Here is a 15,419-nt window from a genome sequence, read left to right as displayed (position 1 = left end):
AAAAATATTTATTTATATATAATAAAAAATACGACTAAGATCGAAAAGTATATTGATATATAGTAATATAATATAAAAATATTCATATATATAATATCATACCAAAATATTAAAAACATTAAAAAAGATATAATAAAAAATATTTATAACATCTTAAAAAATTATTTATATATAATATAATATAGAATATTCATAAGTAATTAAAAAAAATATTTATATATAATGTAACATAAAAATACTGGTAAGACCGAAAAATAATATTGATATGTAATAATATAATATCAAAATATTTATATAGAATATCATAGTAAAATATTCATAAAATTAAAAAAAAAATTATAACATCTTAAAAACTTATTCATGTATAATATAATATAGAATATTCATAAATAATAAAAAAAATTAATTATATATAATGTAACGTAACAATACAGGTAAGACGAAAAAAATATTGATATTTAGTAATATAAAAATATTTATATATAATGTCATACTAAAATATTCTTAAGTTTAAAAAAAAATAATAATAAAATATTTATAACATTTAAAAAAATTATTCATATATAATATAATATAAAATATGCATAACTAATAGAAATATTTATATATAATTAACGTACAAATAATGTCTTAAAAATATATTGATACATATGTAGTAATATAATATAAAAATATTTATATATAATATCATACTAAAATATTCATAAGACTAAAAAAATATAATAGAAAAATATTCATAATTTATATATAATATACAATTATATTAATATGTAAAGAGAAAAATGACCTTTGAAAGTAAATTGGTACACTTGCATTTCAAAAAAAAATTGCACATGTAAATAAACATTTCAGCGTGGTTGAATGTGAGGAGACCAGAGTAGGAGTCTATTAAATAGGTATTATAAATAAATCATCCACACTAGAGAATCTTTGAGTATTGTTACTCAATTATTATATTCATATGATCGAAGTAAGAATTGCTATTGAGAAAAAAATTACTTATGTGAGAAAGAAAGAATAACATGTGAGGAAATGAAGGTGTGCATGCTATTTGAATAGAAGTTGCCAGCAATGAAGACAACTTTTTTCAAGTTGTCAACGGTGAAGAGTAATTTTTTTTTACGAAACTCAGAAAAAATAAATAAAATAAAGTGTATCATGTGTGATAGTTTTCTATATATTGAAAAAAAAGTCACATTTTTAGATTAGTTGAGGATTTTAAGCATTTAAGATTATACATGTAATATCAAATAGTTTAACAATGAAATTGATTAATATCACATAATTATGAAATAGTTTAATAGTGTAAAAGTTTTAATGCCAAATTAATTAAGAAAAAAAAATAGAAACTTGATTCTTTAAAAACCTTTTAATTTACTAACTATATTATGATAATTTATTTTATATACGTACAAAGAATTAAAATAAATAAAAAATATATATATAGGAAGAATGGTTGTTATAATTTATAGTAATGTGATGATTAATATAGGGCAGAACTTTCAAATTGTATAGATTTAGAAACAATTTCAACGAAAGGTGAAATAAAGACAAAGTACAAAGAAAAAACAAAAAAGGAAAAAAAAGAGTAAATATATGGATGATGTGCTCTACATGTAGATAGAAGATAAATAAAGAAGAAAAAATAGAAAAAAAATTATTAAAAAGAAATAAGTGAACTTGAGATTGGGAGTTCCATGCCCACTTAACACTATCCCACCTTACCCAATCAAGTCATGTGGTTATAAAGGTATTACCTTTAAAGTTTGCATAAGTAAATAAAGCTTTCATAGCTCAGTTGGTTAGAGCACCCGTTTAGTAAGCGGGAGGTCTTGAGTTCGACTCTCAATGAAAGCATTACTATTTATAATTTTTGTTTTCCATTTTCTCAATTTTTACATTATGCACAACATGATGACAGCATTTTTGTACCATCATCAGAATATATTACAAGTCCCCATTACTTAAAACTGGAAGAAGATTATGTACACCATCACTATGTCAACATCTCCTTCCCAAAGGGAATCTGAAACAAACCATCGTGTTCTTCGTGCAAATGGAAAGCCATCCCAGAAACAATATAATTGTTTCTCACTTCTCTTATCATGAACCTTCCATGTATGGAGGAATGGTCACTACATTTCATCTCGGTAGGAAATTCAATGGAATTTTTAAATGTGTGGCCAAGCTGCATCTTAAATGCCTTGAGATTAAGCACCATTGTTTCAAATGTTCCTCACTACCTTGACTTTAAGATGGATTGCTGACATTTGTGTTTGCTTTTGTTTCAAAGGAACTTTCATCAATATTCATGATGGACACAATGGAAGGAGGATGTAACTGATCAAAGAATCCATTGCTCTTTTGGCCAAAACCACCTATGCATATTTTGTCACCCCGACCATGCCAAGTGCCATCTTCAACATTGTTCATCTCCAGCGTTCTAGACTCCTGCACCATGTTTCCAAGACACACATGTTAAATATATATCACCATTCACACACCAATTACTGTAGATCAAATACCCCGTTTTGGTCATGGCCACCCTTGATTTTATTGATAGATCATCATCTCCAATACAAGTTCTTTTAACTAGCTAAGAAATTATCCTTATTCAGTATTATCATTGGAAGAAACTGATATGAATTTCAGTTGTAAGAACTGAGTTAAGAATATCACCTTAAGACATGGCAATCAAAATAATTGGAGATAACTTAATTGAGAAGGAAAGGAGAGTTTCGAAAGTGACCTGACATAATGTACAGCAAGGACAGGCGAAATGGTAAACGCAATCGTCCAAGGAACTGTCACTGGCCTAAAAAAGTTACAAATAAACAGCACATGAGTTTGTCAAAACATATCACATTATATAAGCAAATAAAACAACAGCACTATAATCTTGCATTTGAATCCACGCAATAGGAAGTTACACGACTCAATGTTAACCATAATTGTTGAATCATCCATCACTAAATCCAAATAATTACAGAAAATACCCACATTGATGTTGAACTTCTTTCTTAGTCGTGTTCGGAAGAATCCTAAATATGCTCCAAAGGAAACAACGAAGGCAACTGCCAGGTATAGATTGCAGTGATGTCTCGTGACAGCAAAGGCAATGCAGTTAAGAAAGGCACCAATGGTAAGAACAAAATAAATCGCTGCCTGCAAAATAAGACAAGGAATTAAGTTCGAATTCCAGAGAGGTTAATCAGCTTTTGTGTTGGTAAAAATGATGAAAGCGTTCTAAGAAATTTCTAAAGATTGTGTTAAGTTTGTTCGCTCTGATACCTGAATGTAGGAAGAACCAAAACCAGCTCTCTTCATGTTCTTCCCAAATCGGTAGCAAGGACAACTGCAACAACCAAATGAACTATTTTCAGAAATCACAGATCATGACCATATCAAATATCTTAACCCCTATCTTGAAACTGAAATTTTGAACTCCATAAAGGACTAAATTAATAATGAACACAGTTTTTACCTTTAGAATAATATTAGCTAAGCTCATTTTCAATACTTCAATCCAAAAAACAAAAACAAAAAAGGTTTTTTTACAAACAGTTATACATGGCATAATTGAAAAGACAAGACAGACCTCAAAATGAACAATGATGAATACCCAGAAAGAAAAAAAAAAAAAGAGCAGAATGAGCAATGATGAATACCCAGAAGGAAAAAAAAAAACGGAATGAACAATTCATTACCATGTGGATTCAAGGGCGATGCGATGATCATCAAAACACTCAAGAATCTCACCCTCCCACATCCTTAGAACACCACCAAACTGACCACCCTCTTCTTCATCATCATCATCATATCCAACTCCAAGCTTCCCCCATTTTCCATGCCCAGCTTGCAGAGCCACAGTGGAACAAAGCACATCAAAGTCCAAAACCGCCACACCCTCCAGCAAACTCTCTCTCTCTTCCTCTTCCATGGTCCTCTCCTGCTTCTCGAAATCCCCCATAGCCTGAAATCAAAGTTGACCCTTCCGAAACAGTTGGTGGCTTTGTTTTGAACAAAGAATGATAGATAGAGAAAAGAAAAGCAAGATTATTTATATTATTAAAAGAAGAAGATAAGATAAGGACGGTTGTTTTGTTGGTGAATGTGGGTTGACACATTGATGAATGTCTTAGTTGGCGGGAAATAATTGTATGGGGACCCAAAATATGTATCCATTATAAGGGTGCAACTGTTGGCACGTGGAAAGTGGAACATAGTAGCTGTGTTTTCTCCACTAAACACCAAATTAACGGTGTGTGCTACCAATTTCATAGTGGATCTTATTCCTATCTTTTTCCCACTAATTCAGAAACTGTTTTAAATAATTTAACAAGTTGGTTTTTGGTTTCTACGTTTTTGTTTTAGCCGCAAGACAGAGTTTCTAACAATAAACTAAATCAATTATAAGAAGCCAGCTTCAAACCCAACTACCAAAAATAGCAGAAACTTCACGCCATTGCCACTGAATCCTCGAAACTTTGTGTTTGCGTGAGAGAAGAAAGGTTGGGAAATTGACATGCCAATAAGACTAAGAAACAACCAGTGACAGTTTGACTTCAATTTTATGGGATTTAACATAATTGAGGAAGAATCACGTAAGTAAATATTATCTTAGATGTATTGTTTTAACGTAAAAGTTTGTTGTAATGTTTTAGACGCAAAAATAAATTGTTTGGAAGATTTGTTTATAGGTAGATTAACTGGTAATGTATGAATAAATATACGTTTGATTTTTTGTTGACCAAAAAGATCGTGATTTTATAATGTTAATAATTGTTTTGGATTTACTTCCAAAATTGTACTAAGTTCCATAATATAGTTCATGTATGACTTGCTTGAAGATATAAAATATTATTATTATTGATGGGTTTGAAACTTGACGAACTAATCTTTGAAATGTTTGAAACATCATTTACCATTTAGACTTTGTTGACAAAATCATTTAATGTTAAATTTTATTCACATGCTTAAAATAATTTTTCGTCTTAGTTTTTTCTTAAGAAAATTTTGCGCTTCTGGTCTTAGACAGGGAAAAAGCTTTATATTTTTGTCTGACATATTTCCATGAAAAACGCTAATACCATTATATTTCAACAAAACACGGACCAAATTATAAGTATTTCTTTTTCCAAACAAGAATTCAATTAACACTAGAACGTGTCATATATAATATATAATTCTTTTATTTAACGTAAATAAACATTTCTTCATCCAGGTGCTACTTTGACTTTGATCATGATAGTTTCTTGCAAGTTGCATTTGTTTTTAAAATAAGCATCAATATCTAATTAATTAATTTTTAATTTGGTAATATTTATAATTATATAAAGTCATGTGTTATATTTACTTGTCCACTTACCCTATTCGAAAGATAAATCGTTACTGAAAGATAATATTATTATCTTATGTAATTAAAATTAAATATTTTTATATCTTATTATTTATATTGACGAAAATTTGAAGTGATATTAAATGAAGATATGAAATTTCTTTTTTGTAAATTCCTCCTCGTAACAATGAGATGATTTCAATTAAAGATGTGATAATTTTCTTTTATAGGCTTTTGTCTTCTCAATAATTTCATAAACACTAATTATGTACTAAGACGTATAGGACATATAATTTAAACTATGTAGATAAAAATAAATTAAAATATTAAAGTATAAGTGAAGATATTGAGGTATGTATTGCTCATTTATTTATTAGTTTATATTATCTTAATTATCTTGACTGTTAAAGTGTCTTTATAAAAATATTTATCATCAAAGAAAGGAGAAAAGAGAAAAGGAAGAGAACATCTCAGCTAACAATATTCTTCTTGTAATAAGAGAACATCTCAACTAACAATAGTCTCAACAAAAAGTTGTAATAAGAGAGAAAACATTCTTCTTAACATCAATATGATTGTTGTTTTAGGTTTATTCAAAGTTAAGTATTGTTTTTCATGGATTAAATACAAAAAATTACTCATTCAATGTCACTCTACATCATGCATACCAAGTCTTTGTTAAAATGCCAATAAAATATAACACATTGGTTTTGAGAAATGTTTATTCTTACATGTGCAGAAAAATGGGTTGTACCAAATCTACAATTGGTATTAATCCAACACCCTTTAAGAAAGGAAAAAGAGTTAGAGTTGATTCACCCAGCCACCAAGAAAAATTAAGTCAAGCAAAGACAAGAAGCAAAGATATGATGAGTTAAAAACTTAGTCTTTCATTTCAGAAAGGAAAGTGACAGTTTTACCTCAAGAAATTAACTCATTTTTTAATGGGTTGATGCAAATAAATTGGAGAAAGTTGACAGATCATTATCCCAAATATGATCAAACTATAGTTCTTGAATTTTACACAAATGTTTTGGCTGAAGGTTCAAATGATTTGAAGGTCAAAGTCAAAGGTAGATGAATTCACTATGACAGAAATGCAATCAACAAATTCTTAGGAAATCTACTACCAGATAATGTGGAATGTACTTATCAAAGAATCCAAATTTCACGAGATGGATTCAAAGATAAGGCTATTGTACAAAAATCGTAAGAGGAGATTGATACTTCTCATGCATAATGAACAAAAACTGGTTTTATCATTTTGTTTAACATTAATTTCAGTATTAATTTAGTTTAAGTAGTTTTAGTAGTTTAAGCCGCACTTGTTTATACATTTTGCACTAGTGTGAATTTCATCGGTGAGGAATCAAGATGAATGACTTTAAATTACTGCATAAGAATAAATAGTTTTGAGTATTATATATTGTATTATTCCAAAATATAGATGATAGACATAGAAACAATTCAATCCCCATTATTTTTTTGTCTATATTTGATAAGTTAGTTTCGTTACTTGTTGAATAAAATCATAAACTTTGAGTTATTTTTGGTGAAAGTGTTAATTTGGTTATGAACAAGTTCTCACATTTATTTTCTATACTTAATGAGTTTTATAACAAAACATCTTAATTAAAATTATTCTATGTGGGTTCAACATTCTTACTTTAAATGATATTATACCAGTTGATTCGATATACTTATAGAGAAAAATCAAAGTTTTTGTAGTAATAAGAATATAAAAAAAAATATCCTCTTACGATGAGTTAACAAAGTAATTTAAAAATAAACTTTTTTTTATTGTAGGTTAATTTTTTTTATTGTGTAGGTGATTTTTTTATTGAGAATAATTATTTGAAAAGGTAATTATTTGAAAGGTAAAATATAGTAAGAAATTGAGTTTTTTTTTTGTTTTTTTTTTCAAATTTATTTTTTTTCAAATTATTTAAAATTCAATTTTTCAGTTTAAAATAAATAACCATTAAATACATCATATTTTAATAATATAAAGGATAAAATTTAAAAACCAAATTTATACATAAAAAAGGAATTTCCTGATTTAGATAACTATTGAAATAGAAATATTAAATTATAATTTTTTATTAAAATTAATTTCCTGATTTCAGATTTTTTTTGAAGAAAAAGATGTTTTTCATGACTAGTTCAAAATAATTTATTTCTTATTTTTATAATCATAATAAAAATTTATACAATAAATTTGAGTTTTTGAAATATTATTTTATTTATCATTTTAAAAATTGTGTTAGAACCGTGTTAGAATTTTCAGAAATCCAACAAATAATTTTTGAATCAAACACTTTACCGATAAGTATCCTACGAATATTGACACTGATACGTGTGTCTTACACCATTTAAAAGAAGTGTTCTAGTCTTATTAATCATGAATATTCACTCAAAACATTTATAAAATAATTTCAAAGAGGAGGGATCAATTACCTTTTATTATCTTGTAATCGAACCATTAAGACGAGTTATCATGTAAAAATTATATTATATTGAAATGAAATGACAAGGATGAAGAATAATTAACTATATCACTGTATTCTCTACATAGAAAAATGATAAGACAAATAATATTTTTAAACTCATGAATTGGATCGGGTACTGTTATAGCAAAATGATGTATACTACCAATAATAACTTTTAGTCAGAAACAGATCCTTAGTTGAATTCATGTTTTTTTTTTCATCATATACGTCCCTTATATGTTTTACTTCTTCTTTTTCACCTTTATATTTGTTTAGTCTTTTTTCAATACTTAATCTGAATTTTTTTTTTCAAAAGATCAATCTTCATCCGTTATTTAAGTTATTATAATGATATGAAGAAAAAATAATGAGATTCTCGTATTTCGAATTGAATGTTTATTATTATTTAAAAATATATTTATATTAGCTTTAATTTTATTTGCCAGAGTTTAATTTTTTTTGGATATAATCTATGAGACCACAAATTCTCGATTTAAGGTCAAGCAAGATCTTATAGACTAAATAATAGGACCAAACCCATGACACCACGTGTATGTTATTGAATTTGAAACCCTCATAAATGTGTTACCAAAGCCTATTTGATTTAGATACACTGAATAAAATTTAAAGGAGTTAAGGAGTTAAGTGTTTCAAACAGAGACTTAGAGAATGATTGCTTGTTGCTTCTCTCGGTCAGCCGTTTTCATATTCAGCTTTTAAATTCTCTAGTTCTTTCTTTCTTTTCTTGGTTGTCCGATAACACAGTCGGATGATACCTGCAGAAGATACAAGTCAGTAAGGGTGTTGACATTCGGTTGTCAAAATACTGTAGATAATGACGTACTTCATTCTTGGAATCTGCATTATTTATATTACCTTAATGGGTCTTGGTTGATGAGACAAATTAGGAGGTTGGTTCATGTTTAAGGTTGCACTAAGCAACATTTAATTATGGGTTAGTCTTGCTGACTTGGTCAACCCATAATTCGTCGTCATGAATCGGTCGACCACGTGTTATCACGCGACCTTTCTTGTCGTGTACGAACGTTCAGATAGTTTAGGGTTTTTGACCGACTCACAGTAGTCCAGTTATACTACAACAAGTATTATGGTGGTGTTTGGTGATATAGTTGATGATGATGGTGAAGATGATAGGAGTCCCTTTTGAATGTTGAGAATTTTCCCCATTCCGTGTGGTTGAAAAATGTATCATGATGCGCATAAGCCGGAAAGGAAAATATTCCAAGGTTTGTTGGTTCCTGGAGTCTTCCCTTTTTCAATCCAAGATGTTAAAGTCAATATATTACCCATAATAAAATTCTTCTAATTCTATACAACCACTTCTTTTGTGAGGCAAAAATAATATTCAATTCAGAAGGTATACCTGTTACCATGAATATTTCCATATTCAAACTTTCTCAATATTCATTAACTAACCACCACGTGTTTCAATTTTTTGAATAGTTTTCGTACCATTTTATCCCTGTGTCTGCGACTTCTTGCTCACAGTCACTTTCTATTTTATTTTACATAACTTTTACTACGTTAAATAGGATTTTTAATCTCTATATTTGTTTTCTTAATGCATTCTTAAAAATTTTTAAGTTCTCAATTTGTTGACAAGATAAATAAACGTGATGTCTTTTATTAAATTTATCTTACATAGACAATTGAGAATTTAGTGTACCAAGTCATTTTCTTTTCAATATTTCTTATTTTTCATTTATTCTGGATATAAGATTTTGTTATTAGAAAACAGTTCTCATATGATTGTTTTCGCTTTTGAAAATAGTATTATTAAATGAAATAAAAATTAAAATTAAGAGGTTATATATAGTATACTAATTTAGTATTTATACAAGTATTTCTTTTACGAATAACTTCTCAATTTAATTCTTAAACATAAAATCTTATGAAAATGAAAATCCTATAAGTAAAATATTATAGATTTGGTGTCTATCACCAATATTTATTTTACACATTTTCAATTTACTCCTATATATTAGAGAAATAATTTAATTTGGTCCCCTACCTGGAAAGACCAATTTAAGAGCACCCTTGAATCAAATTAAAAATATATTATCTGTGATGATAAACTTAAGAATTTTTGCGTAGACGTAAACTTAACAATGCATCGTACAATTGAAGGGATCACATAGAAAATGTTTTAAACATATGGAGACTATAAATGAAATTATTCGTTTAACTATGAATAACAAAAATGATTGATTATTAATTATGAATGAGTTGAAAGGAATAAATAAATAAACTTTGGGAGTGTTCATCATTATAGCCTAAAGTGGTCCAACATATGTCAACGTGAGACGTAGTTGGTCAGAGAAGTGCAGCATTCGGAGCCATCGAAAATTCGTCTTCATATTTATTATTTACTCAGTTGTCATCAATGTTATTCCCATTAACACACCAAACCACGTAATCCTCGGTGTAATCTCAGGGACATTGGCATGACCACTGTAGCCAAATATACAGATTTTCTGCTCCTTCTAATCTTTCTCTTCTCTTTTCATACCTTCTTCTCTCATGCTGCCAATTCCCTAACAGGAGAGACAGAAATCAAAGACAATAATGGTGTTGACAATTTGGTGTCAGAAAATCTCACCTTTGAAATGGGTTTCTTTGGTTTTGATAACTCTTCAAGATACGTTGGGATTTGGTACCACAAGTTTCCTAGTTCAGCTTCAGCATTCATATGGGTAGCGAATAGAGAGAAACCCATCAACGGAAGAGGAGGTTCCATCAAAATCAAAGGTGACGGAAACTTGGTTGTTCTCGATGGAGAGAACAACGAGGTGTGGTCAACTAACAAGTCATTGTCAAGGAACATCACAAAAGCTGTTCTTCGTGATGATGGGAACCTTGTTCTTTCAGAAGAATCAGAACATGAGAAAGATGTGTGGCAAAGCTTTGAGAACCCAACTGATACTTTCGTGCCAGGTATGTCACTGCCAGCTAGTGCTGGAGTCGGTCTGTTCAGGTCATGGAAATCAGCAACGAATCCCGCACCGGGAAACTACTCAATGGGGGTTGACTCTACGGGATCAACGCTACAGATTTTGATTATGGATGGGGAGAAAAAGAGGTGGAGAAGTGGGTATTGGGATGGTAGAGTATTCGTTGGTGTCTCCAATATGACTGGAAGCTCTCTTTTTGGTTTTAAATTGAATGGGGATAACTTTACATATACATGGAATGGCCCTGAAAAGGTGAGGTTTCAGATAACTTGGGATGGGTTTGAAAAGAAGTTCGTATCGGATGAAGATCAACAACAATGGAATAATACACAACATGAGCCTTATAATAAGTGTGAGACTTATAATTTTTGTGGCAATTTTGCATTGTGTGATATCTCTAAGGCAGATGTTTGTAGTTGCATGCAAGGGTTTCAAGGAGGCGAGTGGAATGGGGGAAATTCAGGGGGTTGTAAGAGGAGGACTCTACTGAAGGCTGAGAGAAATAGTTCTGGAACTGAGGTTAGTGTTGGTGAAGATGATTTCTACGTTCAAAGGTGTACAAAGTTGCCAGATTTTGCACGTTTGGAGAGTCCTTCTGACGATGGGGATTGTCAACGGTTTTGTCTGCAGAATAGTTCTTGTACTGCGTATTCATATACGATTGGAATTGGGTGCATGATTTGGTATGTGGACTTAGTTGATATTCAACACACTGAAAATAGTATTGGAAATGTACTCAACATCCGTCTTGCTGATTCTGAGTTTGGTAAGATCTGAAGTAATTTCTCTTTCTTTTTCATTGATTTTTTTTTTTTAATTTTGATTTATAAATCCATTTTACATCCCACCTTACATGCTTTCTCGAGGAGCTATTTCAATTTGTCATATGCAAACTAATCAATTTTAGAAAAATCTTGTCCATATTCCATTCAATGCACACGATATTATTTGCTTAATGCGTTCAGTTAGAGATTAATCGTATGGCATATAGGAGGAGGAATATCTGTTAATCTGCTGTCTGTGAGTATGATGAGATGGCAAATATCACTTCAAATGTCACCCAAGTTCTCACAAGTTTCATTGATTGTCAGGTTGTATTTACAGCATATGATTTTTATGTTTTCAGAAGCAGTCGATGGGGAGAAAAAGACCAAAATTTGGATAATAATAGTACCTGTTGTGGTTGGGCTGATCTGCCTTGGAATCTTTGTATTGCTGGTATGGAGGTTTAAGAGAAAACGTAAAGGTAATATATTTATTTTCATCCTGCTCATGAATGAATGACAAGGTATTACAAACAGTTTCTTGATACTCACTTCTCTATATTCTCTCTTCCTTTCTATTTGTCAACAGTTTCCTCAGCTTCTGCTAATAACAATGGTGATTTTCCAGTCATTGATCTAACGAGGAGTACAGACTTATCAGCAGAATTTTCAGGATCAACTGAGTTAGGTTTGGAAGGGAATAATGCAGAACTTCCATTGTTCACTTTTAGTTTCATTGCAGCAGCAACAGACAATTTCTCCCAAAAAAATAAGCTGGGACAAGGGGGATTTGGTCCGGTATACTGGGTAAGAATTTAACTGTTAAGCTTACCTTCGGAAGAACGTTAATTGTACAACAAATTATGCTACAAATTTTACAAAAATGAGTGAGAAAAAAGTATGGGATGTGATGGAAAGAGAGAAAAAAAAGGTGTTTTATAAACACACAATTCATTTGGTAATAAAAGGTTAATGGCTTCATTTATCTATTTACCAGGGGAACCTTCCAGGAGGAGAGGAAGTAGCTGTTAAGAGGCTTTCAAGAAAGTCTAGTCAAGGCTTAGAGGAGTTCAAGAATGAAATGATGCTAATAGCCAAACTGCAACATAGAAATCTGGTTAGACTATTGGGATGTTCCATTCAGGGAGAAGAAAAAATTCTGGTATATGAGTACTTGCCAAACAAAAGCTTGGACTGTTTTTTATTTGGTATGTTTCTTACCATTAACTAAGCATATTCTTTTTCTTCATCTTAATATGGATAAGTTTGAAACAGAAGCAACCAGTGCATGCATGTTCTTAATATTTGGCTTGTTCTTGTAACATCATTGCAGATCCGGTGAAGCAAACACAACTAGACTGGACAAAGCGCTTTGAAATAATTGAAGGCATTGCAAGAGGGCTGCTTTACCTGCACCAGGATTCAAGACTACGAATCATTCATCGGGATCTAAAAGCAAGCAACATTTTATTAGATGAAAACATGAATCCAAAAATTTCAGACTTTGGCTTAGCCAGAATATTTGGAGGAAACCAAAATGAAGCCAACACAAACAGAGTGGTTGGTACATAGTAAGTATGCTTTGATTTCACTTGTTTGACAAATCACTCTCTTCAATCCTATGTGTAGTAGACTACTAATCTCTATATCTTTGATGCAGTGGCTATATGGCGCCAGAATATGCAATGGAAGGTCTATTTTCAGTTAAATCTGATGTCTATAGTTTTGGTGTATTGCTACTAGAGATTATGAGTGGGCGCAGGAACACTAGCTTTCGCAACACAGACGATTCAAGTCTCATAGGATATGCCTGGCACCTTTGGAGTGAGCAGAGAGTAATGGAGCTTCTTGATTCTTCCATTGGTGATTCAACTCCAAAGAGTAAAGCATTGAGATACATACACATAGCGATGTTATGCGTGCAAGATTCAGCATCCCGTAGACCAAATATGGCCTCTGTATTGTTAATGCTGGCAAGTGAAGCCACAACTCTTCCTTTGCCTAAACAACCTTTGCGCACAATTTCCACCAGCAAATTAGATGACCAAGATCAATCTTATAGCGAAGGCCTTGATGTGTCAAATGATTTGACAGCTACAATGGTCACAGGGAGATAGAAGTGTTTATATTACATTATATTTTCCTTTTCTATTCAGTTTTGTTTAGACTCTTTTCAATCTACAAAAGTACAAAGCAGTTTTCCTTCTCATTTTGCCTCCCTTCCTTTTGAAACTAGCTTCTTGATCTTTAGTCCTTGTATATATATAATTTATAAACCAAAATATCTTTTGAGACTCAGAAAAAGTGCCTTGATTCCTGATCAATAAAGAAGTCTTCTGGTTTGATGGCTCTCGTATGGAGAGATCATAGCAAGACCATCTGCATGCAAGTTGTGTGTGTGTATATATATATTGCATTGATTTGTGTTTTGATGTACTATGATGCCTACACTTGCAGATTATTGTATTCTGGTAGGAGCATCTTCCTTTTTAAATCTCTCTCAGTATAACTTGTCAACGTGATTACATTTGAATACTTTATTTCATATGGATTTTAGGTACTTTGTAGTGGATAATCTTATTCGGCTCGGATAAGATAAGACTAAGAAGGACAATAAACTTTTCTTTAGACAATTATACGTTTAAGACTAAGTTCAAACAATCGTATGCTTTGATCCGCTACATAACATTGACATTTGAATCTTTTTAACATTGTCTACTACTATTTCAAACGCATTTCAAATTTTCTTTTCCCATAAACCAAAAATATGTTTACTGGAAATAATTCAGGACTCAAACTTCACAAAATAAAAATGAAATAATCTTGCGCTAGCCTTCACGAGATAACATTTACGTTTGAATCAAATTTTCCCTTCTACTTTGAGCAAATTACTCTCTAGGAGGCATTTACATTTGATTTCTCATAAATTTAAACTCATTTTTGTATAAACTTTTAAAAAATCATATTGAAATTTTTTTGCAAGATTAAGTTATAAAAAAATAATTTGAATTATTTTCTTATTTTTCTTTTTGAGAGGCTTATGACATCATTATTTAATTTTCAGAGGGTTTTAGTGTGGAAAGGAAGATATAATTGGACGAAAACAAATATCTGGAAAATGTGTTTTTTTTCCTATTCAAACACACGGATTGAGAAAGTTGAAATAACTTTGTCTTCTTTTAAATATGCAGAAGAATATAATGTTATTTCTAAGCCTACTTGAAGCCTATCACTTTTGAAAGTCTTCCAAAGAATCTTCGCTTTCTTCCCAACTCTTATCTCTTCTAAGAGAAAGACTACTACTAATGGTACCCTTTTTTTGAAGTTTTGAACTCACTTGTTAACTTTTTTTTCTTCTCAAATGGTTAAATTAATTGGGAAATAAAATTAAAACCGAGTTACTTTACATCTTTATAATTTATAATATAAAATAATAACGAGTATTAAAATTGATTCTTATATAAAAATCGTTTTTATATATTAACTAAACGTATTTCAATGATATTCTTAAATAACAATCAATTACTATATTCTAAAATCTTTCTTGTAATTCCTATTAACACGAAAGACACAAAGACGTATATTGTTCTTAATACTAAGATTAGAGAAATATTTTTTCTAAAGATATTAAGTTCTATGAAGATGTGTTTCCTTATATAAAAAATTGTGTTTTTGTTACCGTAAGTAACCAACAAAAAGATAGTTGTTGAATTGTTTGTTTGTACAAATTAATAATAAAGACATTGTCAATGAATACACTCAAGAACAAAAGAACACCCGTTTTTCTAAAGGACTATTATCATTACATTTTTAATTGTGCATATACAAATGTCTTGGTAAACATCACTCATCATCC

General features: G+C 30.3%; 2 protein-coding genes and 1 non-coding gene across 3 annotated transcripts; 2 read left to right on the top strand and 1 right to left on the bottom strand.

Annotated features, from left to right (window-relative positions):
- The first annotated feature begins 1,783 nt into the window (after positions 1 to 1,783).
- Positions 1,784 to 1,857, top strand: TRNAT-AGU (transfer RNA threonine (anticodon AGU)). Its single transcript has one exon. It is a non-coding gene; the product is annotated as a tRNA-Thr (tRNA).
- Positions 1,838 to 4,147, bottom strand: LOC137811960 (uncharacterized). The gene is made up of 5 exons (XM_068613824.1): positions 3,708 to 4,147; positions 3,292 to 3,355; positions 3,001 to 3,165; positions 2,750 to 2,815; positions 1,838 to 2,451 (listed from the first exon to the last, which is right to left on the bottom strand). The coding sequence occupies exons 1-5, from the start codon at positions 3,968 to 3,970 to the stop codon at positions 2,251 to 2,253; spliced, it is 759 nt and encodes a 252-aa protein (XP_068469925.1). The 5' UTR covers positions 3,971 to 4,147; the 3' UTR covers positions 1,838 to 2,250.
- Positions 4,148 to 10,116: 5,969 nt separating this feature from the next.
- LOC137811959 (G-type lectin S-receptor-like serine/threonine-protein kinase B120) lies at positions 10,117 to 13,772 on the top strand. The gene is made up of 6 exons (XM_068613823.1): positions 10,117 to 11,565; positions 11,926 to 12,045; positions 12,153 to 12,370; positions 12,561 to 12,771; positions 12,897 to 13,134; positions 13,224 to 13,772. The coding sequence occupies exons 1-6, from the start codon at positions 10,293 to 10,295 to the stop codon at positions 13,678 to 13,680; spliced, it is 2,517 nt and encodes an 838-aa protein (XP_068469924.1). The 5' UTR covers positions 10,117 to 10,292; the 3' UTR covers positions 13,681 to 13,772.
- Positions 13,773 to 15,419: the final 1,647 nt, after the last annotated feature.

Source organism: Phaseolus vulgaris, chromosome 2, assembly GCF_000499845.2.
Source record: "Phaseolus vulgaris cultivar G19833 chromosome 2, P. vulgaris v2.0, whole genome shotgun sequence".
Classification (NCBI taxonomy): Eukaryota; Viridiplantae; Streptophyta; class Magnoliopsida; order Fabales; family Fabaceae; genus Phaseolus; species Phaseolus vulgaris.
Note: the sequence above shows the minus strand (reverse complement) of the source record. Positions and strands in the feature narration are given on the sequence as shown.